This window comes from Panicum hallii, chromosome 5 (genome assembly GCF_002211085.1).
Source record: "Panicum hallii strain FIL2 chromosome 5, PHallii_v3.1, whole genome shotgun sequence".
NCBI lineage: Eukaryota > Viridiplantae > Streptophyta > Magnoliopsida > Poales > Poaceae > Panicum > Panicum hallii.
This window is the reverse complement of record NC_038046.1, coordinates 8,683,368-8,699,770: the sequence shown is the minus strand read 5'-3', so window position 1 is coordinate 8,699,770 and position 16,403 is coordinate 8,683,368. Positions and strand designations below refer to the sequence as shown.

The window sequence follows — 16,403 nt, the reverse complement described above, 5'->3', positions numbered from 1 at the left end:
TGTATCACAATAAAAGAATTGCTCAAAGTTTTAGCACTGAGGTTTCGTAATATAAATTAATTTTATGGTACTACTGTTACGGAGCTTTTCATAATACTTAGTTATACGATATGTCAACTATAATAACCTATAATTTGAAATGGAGGGGCAGGAATTCTTTGGCAGTACTGCTGTGCATCAAAGATCAATGTTCAAAATTCCGTGTTACATGTACATTGTCTGCACAATTCAAAAGAAATTGACTCGCACAAATAAACTGATGGTGCGTGATGGTGCACGAGAAGGGCGCCATGGTGCCTGCGCGATTGTGTCCTGAGCGAAACAGCTATTCAGCAACTGTATCTGCAATTGAGCAGTATGTACTTGCCGTTGAATAGACAGGCTAAAAGCGACAATACATGCGCCCCCTGCGAGCTCATCGAAGGCTCGAACTGCCTGACGAACTCCTCCATCTTGGCGTCGTCAGCTCGTCATCCAGCGAGCGGACACCCCTCGGTGGCTGCCTCGAGCTCGCGTGGCGGCGGCGGCGACGGCGAGGCAGCTGAACACGTGTCTCTAGGAGCTCTCGCACATGAGCTTTTGCTCCACCAGCTGACCTGCGCGCAATGGAATCCTGGCCGGGTCTCATTTCATGGCGGCTGCGTTTGCTCTCCGAGACGTGGTCATGGAGGACGCTGAAAATATCAGCCCCATCGTATCGTTCGCTGACGATCGCGTTTCACGTCACGGCGGAGATCGTCATTCAAATGCAGCAAAAGTTACCGAGATAGCTCTTCTCTTCTCTGGTGACTCGGAATTTCTTAGCAGAAATTGATGGGTTTCTTTTTCTAATGACGGCGGCCACTCCCTATTCACTTGTAGTATGTATATTCCCCTAAAGAAAAGTCTGACTCATATCATCATATGCAACTCGCGAGAACACAAGTGAAGACGGAGAGCATCGAAAAGCCTTTCTAACTTCCAAGCAGAGAACTTTGCCAAGGTGGGCAGTTCACCGCACAACGAATTATCAAATCACTTGCTACGTTATTTCACTGGAACAGCGCAAGCAAACATATCAGAAAAGCGAATGCCCTGCATCAGAAAAAAGGCATATCAGAATAGCTTATGGTCGCGGGGATCAATGGCTGCAGACTTTACCGCAGGCAGACATGCACATGTGAAAATGTAGTGAATTTGCAGTCCAAATTGGCCCGGTCTAGCTTAAAATTCCAACAGTCGGCTCGTTTCGCAAGTCGATCTCGCGAGCCCCAAGCACGAAAACTGCTACAAGAGACACAAATTTGACAAACTTTGTTTGCATGATTAAGCCAATAACAAAAGGCAGGCCACAAATCAGTCAAATCACCTAGTTTATATCACATAGCTGAAACAAGAAAGGCAAACGCTACCACACTTTTGGACAATGCTACTGATCATGCGGGTTTGCCTTTGCTACGACACATCATTTTTACACCAGCCTGGAAGCTATCAATCACTTTACACGTAGAAGCCATCTTAGGGATACGGGAACAGAAAAAGAAGCAAGTGGGGGACCCTACAGCGCCATCCAAAACAACGCGCTGATCACAATACCAACACAACCAAACCAGTACCTCCCTCCTCTACAGCCCCCAAAGGCTGGGTATGACAAAGCCAATGAAGCTACAATAAGGCGGCGCTGCTCACAATACCGCATATCCTCATAGGACAGGTAACTGTCAGCCTACACTTAGCTGTGTTATTTATCACATGGGGAAGGTGATCATGTAATGAGAAAGCGCCACAGCTTCTTCGCTGAAGATGTCTTCTCTTCATCTTCCTCTTCGCCTTCATCATCAGAGTCCTCATCAGGTTCATCCTTGTCCTCAGCATCTCCGTTCAATGCTTCAGCGGCAGACTGGCAAGGCGAAAAATAGGAAACCAGTAAGATAAATGCTAAAGAAGAGGTGTCCTGCTAAAAAATGGATAATAACTTACTGCTAATATGACACATTCATTTGGCACAAATTCCACTATGAAAGCTAGCAACTCCAAATTGCATGACACAAACATAATAGAAACGAGGAAAACAAGAGGTTTTTACCAATACTCGCAATGTACAATTTTCCGTACATGGTTTGCATAGGTTCATGCAATATCTATCTAGGAGATTAATAACAAAGTTTCAATACTTATCAGCTTGTTTGGCAGAAAATTATATGAACTCCTAGGAAAAGCACATCTCTGTTCGCATATGTATAGATGTAATATCGGAACAAGGAGGGATGCCACAATCCCACAAGGCTATTATCAAACTCAGCATTACTCGATTCAAAAAAACAAGATGGGAAACATTAACCAGAAACAGATATTGAGGACTGAGAAACTACCACTGAAATCTCCTCTGAAGGCTCAGATGCTTCAGGAATATCTGAAGCATCTGATGAAGCCAGTTCTCCTGTTCTTGGATTATGCAGTCCCTTCCCAGGTAAACCAACTGGGACTGCGTCGTGTTCATTCTTAGAACATTTTTCTTCTAGAACTGATGGACTGCTGACATTAGACATGATAATAAATAGTAAGAATAACTTCCAAAATTTAGTATAAAATTGAAGCAATCAAGCAAACAAGAAAGGATACCAGTTAGAATCAATTTCCCCTCCTCTCACTCTCCGAGGCAGAGTACTGCTCCTCTGGTGCTTACGTTTGGGCTCTAAAATTTCACTCTGATCATGAGATAGTGCATTATTGAGCCTCTTCTTCCCAACTTTCTCGACAGCATGTTGTACTTCCCCAGCACCATTTTCCATCTGACAAGCAAATAATCCACCATTTCCAACTAAGCTAGGGTCATTGACATTTCCCAGCTTTGCATGTGCAAATCTATCATTATCATGATCAGCACTCTTCTCTGGAGAGCGTTTGAATATCACCTGAGCACATTTTCGAACCCAAGAAATTGGTGTTGAAACAGAGGGGGACACATCTAATTTCTTTCCAAGAATAAGCTTTGGTGATGAACACTTCTTGGGACTAGCATGTTGATCCTCATCAGGAGACTGGTGAACGCCATTCTCCTTCAGGTTTTCCACATCACAATCTCCATGCTTTGATCTCCCACACTGTCTCAAAGACAGTTGCTTGTTCTCAGTTTCAATCTTCAGTTCTTCTAATTCATTAAGTTGCTGGATTTGCTGTGTGATTGCTTCTCGATCTGAATGAAGCAGTTTTCTTTGCTCTTGCAACTTCTCCCGTTGCTCGTTAAGGGCATCTATAGTGTTCTTTATTTCAGACAGCTCTTGTTCTCTCCTCTCTCGTTCTAGCATAGCTTCTTTCCTCTCATCCTCAAGTTTCTGCAATTCAAGCCTGACATGTTCTAGTTTTGAGCTGATCGTTTCCTTTTCAGAATTGATGTACTCAAGCTCCTTGGATTTTTTCTGCTCAAACTCCTCTTCTTTTTCCCTTAGATATGAATCTATTTCCATCTGCCTTGCCTTTGCAGAATTCAGTAATTCTGTTCTCTGGATATCAATATCTCTCTTAAGATCTTCTCTTTCTTGTTGTATCCTGCTTAGCCAACTAGCATGCTCTCGCTGCATCTTATTCATGAACTCCTTATGTTCACAAGCGAGGGATTCTGCACTATTTTTGAACTGAATTCGGAGATTTTCCTTCTCCTGTTTGATGATATCAAGCTCATTCTTGAGATGCTCATCTATAACTCTTCGCTCTTCAGCAATCCTGGCTGCTTCCTTTTGTAGTTCGTCCTTTTTCTCATCAATCAGCTCCCATTCAATCTCAAATCTTTCTTTTTCTGCTAGCAGTCTTTCTGCATCAACCATAAGTTCAACTTTTTGGGCTCTCAGACTATCAATTTCTTCTTTAAGTTTCATCTCCAAAATAAGCAAATCTTCTCTCTCATTTTGGGTTATTAGTAGTTTCTCCTGAGCTTGAATCGCTTCGCGCTTCTCCTCTTCAAAGAAAGACTTTTCCTTCTCCAAATCCAATTTCATATTCTGAATTTCCTCCCTTTCTTTTTGTAATTCAGTGTACACCACTTCTCTGTGAGAGGAGAGCTTTCTCTCTTCTTCATTTAACTCATCTGATCTCTTCACCAAAGACTCTTCCTTGTTTGTTAACTCTGCAAGTCTAAGGTTGAGATTTTGTTCTCTTTGTGCCACAGAATCCTCCTGCTCACTGAGGGCACTTTCCCTCTGGTCCAGCAGGGCTTTCCTCGCTTCTATCTCTTCCTCAAAAGAAGTGAGCTTAATCTCCATCTCAGTGTCAAATTCTTGCCTTCTTTTCGCCAAGGCAACTTCTTGCTCCTGGCGCAGCCTTTCTATTTCAGCCTACAGCCATATCAGCACAATTTAGAAATGTGGAACCAAAGATGTTAACTATTCACACATCAGCTATACTGATACTAGGAAATCATACCCTTTCTTTGCTGGCAATTGTCTCTTGCAAAACCAATAGTTCGGTTTCGTGTTTATCAAGTAAGGATTCCTTCTTAATTATGGCCTACAAAACAAAGCATTTTCTGTGTCAGAGGCACCATTTCATTAACAAAGTTCTGCTGCGAATAAAATAATGAAAGGAATTTCTGTACAGTAGGCACAAAGTAACAATGCACTTCTGCTAACAAAAGAAGGAAAGGAAACAATACATACTTCCTCCCTAGAAATAATCGCCTGCATTTTCAGGTCCAGCTTATTCTTTTCTTCCATGAGAACCTTCCTTTCATCTTCAAGATTCAGCTTTTCCTCCTCCAACCTTTTTTCTGAGTGTGTTATGTATCCAAGCCTCTCAAGGATGTTGTCATCCCTCTGATTAAGAAGTGTTTGTTCTTTCAGTAATGCCTGCTCCTTTTCATGCAAAATTTTTTTAGTATCATCCAATAATTTTCTCTGGAGGCTAATCTCTTTCTCCTTAGATGCACTCCTGCAATATCATGCTTGATTTAAATAAGTCACAGGGGAAATATTTCCACAAACAAAATCATCATTTCTAACAGAACATCAGACCGCACAATTTAATGAATTACTAAATCAGGAAGAGATAAAATTGAAACAGAACTCAAATTAAACCATTTCAGTTAGGAAATCCAACTTAATTTCACAAGAAAATTGAGTGCATACTCAAGTTCAAAAGAAGTTCTGTCTCTTCTTAGCTGATCTTCACGGTCTTCAATGTCTTGCAGACTTCTCAATGAGGCATTGCGAGTCCGAATTGACTCTGCTTCCAAGGATTTTGCAGCAAGAAGTTTCTCTTCTGCTTCATCGAACTTTTTCTGTGCAGCCTCTATCATTTGAAGGGCTTCAGCTAGTTTGGCTTCATACGAAACTTTTACTTCAGCTGCTTCTCCACGCATGTCGTGCAGTGCTTTTTCAAGCTACATTGAATAAGACGAATCAGCAAAAGATTAAGCTGTTAAACGAGTGAAACGGATTACAACTCGAAAGTCCCAGCAATCAAGTCGGAAAACAAATTGGGAGTTATCTTTTGCTCGAATCCTACAAAATTCCTTACATATTACCAATGATCATATACACATTTTCAGCAAGAAACTCAAATTTTTAGTTTCAGTTGCAAATAAAATAGATCCCAGTGAAACAATTGGCACTTCACTATAACATTCTCAATTTAGATCTCCTACCTCACTAGATTTTTACATTATTGATCAATGTCACTATACATCATGCACAGAAAATACAGCGAGCTTAACATTTGGTGGTATGTTTATTCTTAGCCTCGAATAATTAAGCATTGACAATAATTTGAACATCCATGTCAATACTAACTCTCTAGTAGAGTATATTTCATCATTGTCAATTGTTCAGTGTACATGTTGACAAACAAATGGAGGATGTAAGCTTTTGGGTTCTACACATGGAATCAAAAGATTGAGATAGTAGAACATCAAGATGGTCAATTGAGATGGAACCTTACATTGGATACACACTCCTTCTGAATGCATAAATTCTTTTTTAGGTTCTCTTCCTTTTTCCTTGTTTCAGCCAAAGCAGACTGCTGGGCAGCTCTTTCACGCCTGAGCATGATCTCAGTGGCCTCAGACGAAGCTTTAAGCTGCTCATATTTAGATGCCAACTCCTTCCGCTCCAATAAAATAAGCCCCAGATTGTGCTGATAATCATAAATCTGCACAAAGAGTTTTTTCACATTTTTTTTAAAAAAAGAAGAATTTCCAGCCCTTAGAGAGATAAAAACATGCAATCCTAAAAGGTAAGAAGCAGCAACCAGAAAACCAATATAGCATACTACAAGACACTAGATTATTACACTCTGGCACAGATCAAGGGACACTCACAGTACCAATAGGAAAACAACATTTTATAACGTAAACAGAGTAAATGATAACGACAATTTAGCATGTAGAAAATAAATGCGAATGTTGACACAATACTGTGGCAAGTTCGTAAACAACTGTTGAAGTATGCTTGAAACAACTGAAACAATCCTACCCAGCTCACTTGGCGCATTAACTGGGCTTCGCGGAATATCGAACTGAATAGAAAACCGGGGAAACACAAAGAAAAACAGCACAGCTTGAGGAATACAAGTTTGCAACCCAGCAAACCAGCAAATACCAATAACCAATCAGAAAACAGCTTTTTTCCAACTAGGGCGACTCATCTGGCACGATACTCACCGCAGTACCCAAGAAACGTAAAAAAAATGCAAGAAAAAACGCCAAGAAGAAATCCCCCCCCCCCCGAATTCTACCCTCCCCGCCACAATCTCGCCATTGCTTTCCCAAGTTCTTGACCGAACAATTCTATTCAGCTCCCCGCGAAAGAACTCCCGCTAGAACTACTCAGGATAGCCAAGAACCGCTGACCACGACCCCAAGAAACCAAAATCCGGCGCATCCGTCCCAAGTGATTACCTCGGACTCCAGCCGCGAGATGTAGCCAATGAGCGCCGCCTTGTCCCGGCGCCTGACGGCGTCCTCGTCGAACCCGGCCTCCCGGAGCTTCCTCCAGATCGCCTCGTCCCCCGCCGCGCCTCCTCCGGCGCCGGCCGACCGCGGGCTCGCCATGGCGAGGGGTCCCGCCCTCCCTCCCGCCGGAACCCTACCAGATCCTGTCGGCGCCGCCCGCCCGCGACCCCGGCGTGGTCACGCGCTCCTCGCTGCCGGGGCGCTCAGTGCTTTTCCGGCCGGGGGTGAGTGGAGGTCTCTCTCCTCCGCCCCTCCTTTTCTTTTCTCGCTCTTTTTCCTCGCTCTCTTTTCGTGGGCAGCAGTGCGGCTGCGTCTTCGTGCTGAGAAGGGTTTTTACTCGGGTTCGGGGGGCGGATTGAATGGGCTTTGTGGTCCGTGGACCGGGTGCACGGAGGATTCGGTGCTGTACATGCTGTGAGAAATTGATTATTCGCGGATTCTCTAATTTTTATTTCCGTTTATGGGGCAATGCCAGCTGGGATGAACTGTGTGATATCCTGACATTTTGTGTGGTGGTAGGATACTATTCCCCTTTTTATTTACATAGTATTAATAAAGGCACTAGCTTCTTTTTAGCAGCTGTTTCCATTGTACTAGAAGCTAGTGGTTGTTGGCTATGGCTGTAGGGGTGAACCAGCAAACAATCATGGTGCATTGGTTTTTTTTATTTCCTTTTCAAAAACAATCAGGATACTTAAACATAGAAGGACATGCAAACGCGGTGCTTAACGTTGTTTTAAGATGCTATAGCATATTTCTACCTCTTCCATTTCGTGTATTGGCCTTCCTTAATAATCCTAGAAAAGAAGCACCCTTTTCATTGATGTCATCTTCTGGATCATTTTAGGAGTCGAATTTCTAGTCAATGGCCACATTTCTAGATTCTATAATTGGGTGGCCAATTCTAGCTTGCCAAAAGTTTGAGATAAGGCTCGACAATATCGGTTTTGATCGTACCCTGACGAGTATGGTGAGTTGTGTGTGTTCAAGTCTTTTAAATGGCATGTGTTTCATTATATCATGGAAAAAGCACATGAATAAGAAAGGTAGGTACTAAAACGGAAAACAACGAATCGATGGTTCCCGCATATTTATTCAATGCCGTTATCACTAGAATTTTCGGATTTAACCTTATGATTCACAAAGTTAGTACTCCGGTTCCAGTTACTTGTTTTTTAGCTCTTTCGATAAATCTCTAAATCTCTAGTCCTCATGAAAAAGGAAAAAAAAAGATAGGACTTCTGTTGGATTGTGTTGGTCCCCGTAGCCTCCACCCTGTAGTCCTGGTCCACAGAAGCATCCGAGGAGGAAACCTTCCTCAATAGAAAAGCGCCAAACCTACTGGCCTGCACAGCACAGGTGCGTTGAGCAAGCCCGATGTGAGGGCCCAACATTTTGTGGCCCGCACGTCAGGGACAGTGGGACACCCGACGTACAGACTGCGGCGGCTGCCCAACGGTCCAACGCTCCGCTGCGGGAAAGGCTCGCCTTTGCTGCCGCCGCTTTGGAAGGATAGAAAACGCTTCGCCCACCTCCTTCCCCTGCAAGCTAGGACGAGTCGGTGCCTGCGCACGTGGGCCCGGGCAGTCAAAGGGCCCATGGGAAAGCGGCACGGGCGGCGGAACCGCAAGGCTGGTGCTGGTGGGTGGGATTCGGCGTGGCGCCCGCTGTGTTTGAGCTGTGATGGCGGAAAAGAGGGCCGAGCGAATTGGCCGGTGCGGTTGCGGTGGTGCCCACAGCCGTGGCTATCTGGATGAGAGACAGAGAGTGGCGCATCCGAGGTGGGGGTTTGACTTTGACGGCCCATCCGGGCCTGCAGGCCCCTGGCGGCTCGTCATTTTTTATCCCCACGCCACGGCGCGTCCGGCACCAAGCGCCAAACGCGCACTGGCAGTGCGTTGTTTGAAAAACAGGTGCTTTATTTACAAAATGGCACGACACCCACATCAACCCAGTACCCGTCTACCTGACCGCTGCGAAAGCGTCGTTACATTATCCAGTGCTCTTCTATCTGACCCCACCAGCCATGTAGTACATGCATGCGCCATCTGATAGCGTTGCGAGCCATCAGCAATATCACTGGTATGGCATAGGATGCAGGGGCAGATTCAGTATTATCCGACCAACACGGAGATCTTCATTCTCCATGACCATGACGCGGCAGCTGGCACTGGCACTTGGCATTTGCAGCGACGCAGATGGGACCGTTTTTATTTCTGAGATCATGTATTTAGATCTGAGCGAGGGTAAATTCCTTAGGATGCTGAGGAGCCCTTGACAGCCACGGGCTGGATGAGTGCCCCCCCTCTCGCCCCATAGTATTCTGATAACCAACCAGATATGATCTTCAATTCTGATTCTCTCAGGCTTACTAGCCAGTCTGGGTCCTCTGGAGTTGCAGGGCGCAAATCGATGTGGTGTGCTCCTGTGTAAAAACAAAAAACCATGACAGTCATCTTGGTACAGATCAACAAATGTGTGGTTGAGAGCTTGAGATGAAGCAGTATATAAGCAGCCTTCACAAAGACATGCCAAGGACCACGGTTATGGCATTAGTGTATTTATACTGGATAAAATTCAATGGTGTGTCAGCCATTATCAGTTCAACTTACCTCTTCATGATAAAATTTAATCGTACCGAGAGGTAGTGTATAGAAGCAATATTGTTACTCACTATCAGTTTGACTTTTTAAGTTTTTGTATGCACTAACTACTAACTTCTAAATCTAAATTAGGAAGCAATATCAGATTGCATTAAGTATAAACATTGGTCGATACTGTTCTGTGTCACTAAAACTAAGTACAAATGGATTGCATAAACATACTGAAGATATAACGAGGACAGCACAGCACCTAATGGAGCCACAATGGCAATGACACTCTCAGATATATTCTTCAGGACACTGCAATGTTCACATGATAGCTTGTCAAAACTCAAGGCAATGAAATGGTTCAGATCAGAAGATAAAAGTGATGTTTGCTCACCCTCCACCGCTCCATGGATCTAGAAGCCCGTTGAAGAATATGATGTTACTACCAAACTTTTCCAAGACCGTAGTAATATTCTGGAAGAGAGGAAAAAAATCCAGTAGATGAAATCACACAACCCTTCTATATATTATGTTCCACCAAAATCATAAAATAATTCAGTAGGCATCGGCATAGTCGAACCAGTTTAGCAAAATTTGAGCAATATATAGCATGTCTGTAAGGTTCAGCATTCATGTGTGTAATCTCTCGTGCAATTAGATGATAGTGTAGCACAAATCAAATGCCACGGGACGGGAATTAATAAGGTCAAATAAGGAGCATGGATTGTATATTAAATAAGCCATTTTAACAAATATTTCAGCGCTTCAATGCGCCAATGGCGTACATTGGCCAAGACCAAGAACATCCTAATCAGGATTCGAAATATGTTCACTGAAGACATTACCAGTATTTACACAAGGGTTAATTGGGTAGACATCACCAAAAATATTTTCATCTAAACAAGATTCATGTTTTCTTCATTGGAGATTTGTTATTAAAGAAGCTAGCTGGGAAGGTAAACAAAAGAACTCGTTTGCTATATGATTGCAATTATTGAACACAACAATAACTTACATGCCCACCGAATTCGGTAGTAATCCACCGAGGCCTTGGCCGGACACCATAGCTTTTGATGCAATTCTCAGCATAGGAGGCATAATCAAATTTGTATGGTGGATACATGCTCCTATTTTCACTGTAGGACATAGGCATTACCATCTCAGTACAAGCCTGTGTTAACCAAGAATGAACCATAAGCAACACAATATAGTGGCTCAGCATAGATCAAAGAAACGTAATGCATACAAACAGATTGAAACTGTGGTTTCAAGACCTGCCAATCCCATCCACCCATTCCATGGGGATCATCATTCAGATCAAAGCAGCCAACAGTACCAGTATAGTTGTAGTATACATTTACTCCTGCATATATGCGTTCCAGAATACTAGTACCCTCAGGTTGGCTGTCGATATTCCTGCACACCTGAAATAGAGAAAGTATAATCTATTAAGTAGTGACAACATTGATAAATAGAAAAAGATAATTTTACTGAGTGTAAGCAGCAGCACACAGCAAGACAGGGTCATCATGATTCATCTGTTTACTACCTGTGATTATTGGTCTATTGGAACAGAATACTATAAACAATGCAGGAAAATAACAGCGTATTTTGAAATTGTACTAAATATTATTTATTTATGAATTGTTTTGAACCAAAGCATAAGCAGAAATGTGATATACAATCTATGGCAGTTGGTGTGTAAGAACTAACTTCTTGAATAGGATTGGCCGGCAAAGGCATGAGGAATTCTGAAGGAATCGGGTAATCCACCATGGCCAGATAACTGTATGCTGAGCTCAACCAATCTGAAAGGTCCCCACTTGCTTTCAGGGTCCTGCAAAAAAATGTACTTAACTAAGAAAAGAGCTCAGTGTAAAGAAAGAAAAGGTAGTAAATAGTAATGGGTGATGACTCACTGGCAAAGGTGAAAAGTTTTGCTTAGTTTCAGAAGACCATCTTGCCCGTTTCCTTGTTCATCTAATACTTTCCAAGAGTCTTTTATTGTCTGAAAGCAGCTTAAACTTTCTCTCTAAACATATACGTGCAGAAATAAAATTTAGTGTCATATTCCTCGTATTCATCCGAAAGCAAAATATAATGCAAAATACACACCTTAAAATCATCTGACACGAGATCATAGAATATGGTAGAAGGGACGATGTCCTCAAACTGCAAGATTGGAGCTGATGATGCGAGAGCTCCGACAGCAATATGTGGGTATTTGAGTCTCATCCAAGCAGCTAGCACTGCCACCAATGAACATTATCAGTAGCAGCATAGTATTGAAGTTTGAGACCCAATGATCACTTAAGCCACCATGTATCGCATAATCAAGACTCAAAAGTTCAAGGCAGCTCTTACTTCCACCGTATGAGCCCCCAAAGAGCACCACGGGGCTGCCCTCTGCGGATAGGTTCCTCTTGAGGTCAGTGAGCAGCACAGCGAAATCAGCAATCGCCTGCTCGGCCGTGAGATACGCCAAGGACTTGGAATTGTTGTACGCCTTGGCTTTGCTCCCGAACGGCATGGACTCCCCGTAGTAACGATGCTGCAGCACACAAGCGAAACGACACGCTCGCGAGATGACTACATGCTTGGGGACGGGGGGGGGGGGGGGGGGGGGGGCAAAAAAAAAACTAAAAAAGGAAACGGAAGCAGAAGACGAATACGAGACGAGAGGCGGCGGGAGAATTATTGCCTCGGCGAAGACGACGAGGGCGGCGAAGCGCGGGGCGGCCTCCCAGACGAGGCCGGAGTTGGCGGCGAACCAGGCGATGTCGCCCTCGTTGCCGCAGTAGAAGAAGATGGGCCCGCCGGGGCCGGCCCACCCACCCCCGCGGCCCACCAGGTACCGCTGCTGGAAGAACGTCGCCGCCTCGTCCTCGTCCCCGACCCCGGGAAAGCTGAAATGGTCCAGCCGCTGCCGGAAGTACCGGGTCTCGTACTCGTAGCCCCGCACCCCACTAGCTCCCGGCCGCGCGCGGGGTTGGGGCCCCGGGAAGCGGGGCGGCGCCAGGGCCCACGCGGCTGCGGGGAGGAGGACGAGGACGAGGACGGCGAGGCGGCGGAGCGGACGCATCGTCGTGGTGAGGTGCTCGCTTGTCGCTTCCGACTTCCGACGAGCCTGAGTAGAGCAGAGGAGTTCGTTGGAGTGGGGTGGAGCCTGCGAGAAAACAGGGGCCCTTCTGACGTGGTGCATGACGCGTGTACTGGTTTCTGCGTGGGCCGTCGCGCACGTGAACATAGCTAGTTGGGCCCTAAAATCTGAGCAATGGGCACGGGCCGTCACTGTATTAGCGTACTACAGCGACGAAGTTCTTTTTCAAAAAAAAAAAACATCGCTGGCTTTGGACGCGGGCCGCGGTGACGCGTCGGCCTCCAGCGTTCCGCGCTGCTTTGAGTGTTTCCAGCAGCAGCAGGCCTGCAGGTGCGGTGCGCTACTCTGAAGAGACGAGCATTCGGCGTTGCATGCAGCAGTGCAACAGGTCGAAACATTAGGCGGTTTTCTGAGCAAGCGCACAAGATTGCGACATGGTAATCAACCAAGTACAGCGAGCGCAGAACAATCGTGACCTAAACATTCACGTCACGTATTGTATCAATATTTTTCTCGTAGCTCAGTTCTTTCCAGACTCCGGAGCACCGGTCTGCAGATGATAAATTAGTAATTCTTAAATTCTAACGACCACCAGCGGTCCCATGGTCTAGTGGTTAGGACATTGGACTCTGAATCCAGTAACCCGAGTTCAAATCTCGGTGGGACCTTTATTTTGCTGATTCTCATTTTGTTTGTTTGGCTCTGTGTGTTCCTCCCAAGTGTTTGGCAAACTTTGATCTCCGGATGGAACAAAAACTTTTTAAGAAAGAACGAATCCGTATCGCACGCTCTATGTCTCACCATTAAACTGATGGCAGTGGTGTGCCCAAAATGATATCAGTACAAAATGACAGTAGTGAGTTCAGTCAGAGCTAAACATGTTAAAAAACTGGACAGTTAAAAGAGCCTAATTACAGGAATCCCAGAACGGTGAACACCGAGGAATGACTTGCGGCTTGCGGACATCGGCGGTCCGCCGCTCCGGCCGCCAGCGTGACGGAGCAGCCAGCAGGTGCCGCTAAAGGCTGGAAACGAGCCAGCTCGGCTCGGCGCAGGTCGGTGGTTGAGCGAGCCGAGCCAGGCTCGGCTCGGTAATTTTTCAAGCTCGTTGATTAGGCTCGGCTCGGCTCGAACAAGGCTCGCAAGCCGAGCCAACACAATAATTAGACATTCAGTAAATTTACATGTATATATTTCCTGTATACATATTATGAACATTTGATTGATGTGTGGACTTTTTCATTGAACATTTGAAAGTGTATACATATTAATAAGTCATTTACTAATCATATCATTGAATTTCATTAAAAAAGCCCACGGATCAATCAATTAATAAGTCATTTACTAACAACTACCAGCTAGACTTTTCAATAGCTAACAAACTTAATAGTTGTTCATCTCAACAAAATCTATCAACTAACAGCTAGACTTACTAGTTGCTTTCCACCAAGCTTTTTGAAAATGAAATATTCTCGACGTCGTCCTCGTCATCTTCCTCCTGATAATACAAAGAGAAATTAAATATAGATAAAAAAAAATCTGAAACCTATTATAAGAAACTAGAAAAGAATAACATACCACTTGTGTAAAGCTTCCATCATGTGCACCTCGAATCCAGCTAGATAAGCGTATCAACGCCTCCACCGTAGTAGGGCTTAAAGATCTACGATAATCATCTAGAGTTCTACCCCCGGTACTAAAAGTAGACTCTGAAGACACAGAGGTTGCTGGTATAACCTTTTTGCCATCCTTGACACCAGAGAAAATCTATGTGAATTAACCTTCCACCAGTTTAGCAAATCAAAGTCTTGCTTTTCGATGGGTTTGCTTCAGTAGATGATAAAAATGACTGAAATTCACATGAGGCGGATGGCAAGCTGCACGTCTTGTCAATTGTAAAGGATGAGGATGCACTAGACTTGCTTTGAGCAGTTTTTCTTTCTCTACGTTGCAACTCAAAATCTTCATACAATTTTTCTAACTCATCTCGAACTTCATCTATCTCAAATCTAATTTGGTCCCCATCAAATATCTTACCAAAGCACCACTCTATATATCTCATCTTATATCTTGGATCTAGGATAGTAGCAATCACCATAACATTGTTCTTTTCTTCCCAATACTTATTGAATTTCTCCATCATTGCAATACCCATTCTTCTCAAATTTAAACTATTGGAACACATTGCTGCTCTCAATGCAATTTTCACATCCACAATGTGAGGATAGAATAGATTTGCAGTGGGATATGAAAAAGCTGACAATGCGGTGGTTACCTTAGCTAAAGAGGCAAGAATCGGTTCAATTGTAAGAAACAAGTCCCATTCTTCAGCTGTAGGTTCCCACTTATAATTTAAATCTGCATCAGCATATGTTTCAATAGCTTCTTTATAAGCTATAGCAGTACGCAACATCTTGTATGTTGAATTCCACCTTGTTGACACATCTAGACTGATTCCTTCTCCAATTTTTAATGCAAGAGATCTACAAATCTCTACAAACTTATGCATGCATGATGGAGATACTTTAATGTATTTCACCATTGATCTTAGGTTGTTTATCAGAGACTCTAACACAGCAGTTCCATCCTTGACAACCAAATTAATAATGTGTGCACAGCACCTCACATGAAAATACTTTGAAATGAAAGCACTTTCCTGTCTAGCTGAAAATCTAGATCTCAAACCACGGATAGCACCATCATTGTTTGCAGCATTACCAAGAGTGATGGAAACAATCTTATCCTCTATTTTCCATGCAGTAACACATTCATAAGCTGCTTGTCCTATCACAGGTCCTTTGTGTGGAGGGTCTAACTCAAAAAAATTGAGCACATGACATTGCATTTTCCGATCACTATCTATGTAGTGTGCAACCAAAGACATATAGGATAATGTTTGGTTAGATGTCCACAAATTAGTGGTTAAGGAAATGAAATCCACACCTTTAAGAGCCTTTGCTAGTGACTCTTTTTCAGATTGGTATACCTTCAAGCATTAAGCTCTTATGGTCTTCCTACCAATAAACTCATATGCGGGATTCAAATATCTCATGACAATGTTAAACCATGTGTGCTCAACCATTCTAAATGGGTACTCATGAACTATAATCATCTTAGCAATTAATTTTTTAACTTATTCGTGATTATAATCTTTAGGGGATGTAACAGTAGGGAGATCAGAACCTGATTCACCCGCCTTTGAAGGAGCAAAGTTCAAAAGAGTTTGATCTAGCTTCTTTTCTATATGCTTGGAATACGCTTCACAGTTCTTCATGTGCCTTGACAATGTTGTTGTTGTTGACCCTTGAATAAAGCTTCTTACAATACTTGCATTTTGCCTTTGATAACATTTTATCCTTCTCTGATGGATCTGGCACGATCACCTTATCAAAGACATCCCAAACTTTAGATTTTGCCTTGGTGCCTCCTTCCACCTTAACCTTTTTCTTCACCCCTCTACCTCTTTTCTTGCCACTTTTTTGACCGTCATCGTCCTCAGATCCATCCATCGTGGGAAGGTCAGTACCTTTCCCACCTAGCACTGTCAAATCATCCTCAGACATGTCATCATTCTTATCGAATGAATTGCTTTCTGAATCAGTCTCATTATTTTTACTCCTCCCTGTTCTTGCTTGCACCGCGGATTCCATCACCTAGCAATAAGCAATCAATAAAAAGAAGCTAAATTTTAGTGCCCTCCCTCAGTAATAGAAGACAATCGTATATTAATATAACTTCAACAAAAAGAGCACAGAGGGAAAACAGTTAGGAACTTAAAATATTACAGACC

General features: G+C 43.6%; 2 protein-coding genes and 1 non-coding gene across 4 annotated transcripts; 1 reads left to right on the top strand and 2 right to left on the bottom strand.

Annotated features, from left to right (window-relative positions):
• Window positions 1-1,282: 1,282 nt before the first annotated feature.
• On the bottom strand, window positions 1,283-7,255 carry LOC112895795 (protein CROWDED NUCLEI 4-like). 2 transcript variants are annotated; one of them, XM_025963784.1, is made up of 8 exons: window positions 6,869-7,255; window positions 5,911-6,120; window positions 5,100-5,353; window positions 4,632-4,902; window positions 4,399-4,482; window positions 2,602-4,310; window positions 2,352-2,514; window positions 1,283-1,879 (listed from the first exon to the last, which is right to left on the bottom strand). In XM_025963784.1, exons 1-8 carry the CDS (start codon window positions 7,019-7,021, stop codon window positions 1,745-1,747), a joined length of 2,979 nt encoding a protein of 992 aa, XP_025819569.1. In that variant the 5' UTR covers window positions 7,022-7,255; the 3' UTR covers window positions 1,283-1,744. The 2 variants fall into 2 exon arrangements, with proteins under 2 accessions (XP_025819569.1, XP_025819570.1); XM_025963785.1 differs by having other exon boundaries at window positions 2,352-2,511.
• Window positions 7,256-8,704: 1,449 nt separating this feature from the next.
• Window positions 8,705-12,684, bottom strand: LOC112895796 (lysosomal Pro-X carboxypeptidase-like). Its single transcript, XM_025963786.1, has 10 exons — window positions 12,215-12,684; window positions 11,878-12,064; window positions 11,629-11,762; window positions 11,433-11,545; window positions 11,227-11,350; window positions 10,788-10,937; window positions 10,529-10,684; window positions 9,908-9,987; window positions 9,776-9,825; window positions 8,705-9,347 (listed from the first exon to the last, which is right to left on the bottom strand). The coding sequence occupies exons 1-10, from the start codon at window positions 12,593-12,595 to the stop codon at window positions 9,178-9,180; spliced, it is 1,545 nt and encodes a 514-aa protein (XP_025819571.1). The 5' UTR covers window positions 12,596-12,684; the 3' UTR covers window positions 8,705-9,177.
• A 525-nt stretch (window positions 12,685-13,209) lies between these two features.
• TRNAQ-CUG lies at window positions 13,210-13,281 on the top strand. Its single transcript has one exon. It is a non-coding gene; the product is annotated as a tRNA-Gln (tRNA).
• Window positions 13,282-16,403: the final 3,122 nt, after the last annotated feature.

Excerpts from the sequence above, each read along its gene's own strand:
- LOC112895795 (XM_025963784.1), bottom strand. The coding sequence starts at position 7,021 with ATGGCGAGCCCGCGGTCGGCCGGCGCCGGAGGAGGCGCGGCGGGGGAC. Across the intron at positions 4,903-5,099 it reads AGAACTTCTTTTGAACTTGA|GAGTGCATCTAAGGAGAAAG; the intron begins GTATGCACTCAA and ends ATGATATTGCAG. Across the intron at positions 2,515-2,601 it reads GGGGAAATTGATTCTAACTG|CAGTCCATCAGTTCTAGAAG; the intron begins GTATCCTTTCTT and ends GTCTAATGTCAG.
- LOC112895796 (XM_025963786.1), bottom strand. The coding sequence starts at position 12,595 with ATGCGTCCGCTCCGCCGCCTCGCCGTCCTCGTCCTCGTCCTCCTCCCC. Across the intron at positions 11,351-11,432 it reads AAAACTTTTCACCTTTGCCA|GACCCTGAAAGCAAGTGGGG; the intron begins GTGAGTCATCAC and ends ATTTTTTTGCAG. Across the intron at positions 9,826-9,907 it reads GATCCATGGAGCGGTGGAGG|TGTCCTGAAGAATATATCTG; the intron begins GTGAGCAAACAT and ends TGAACATTGCAG.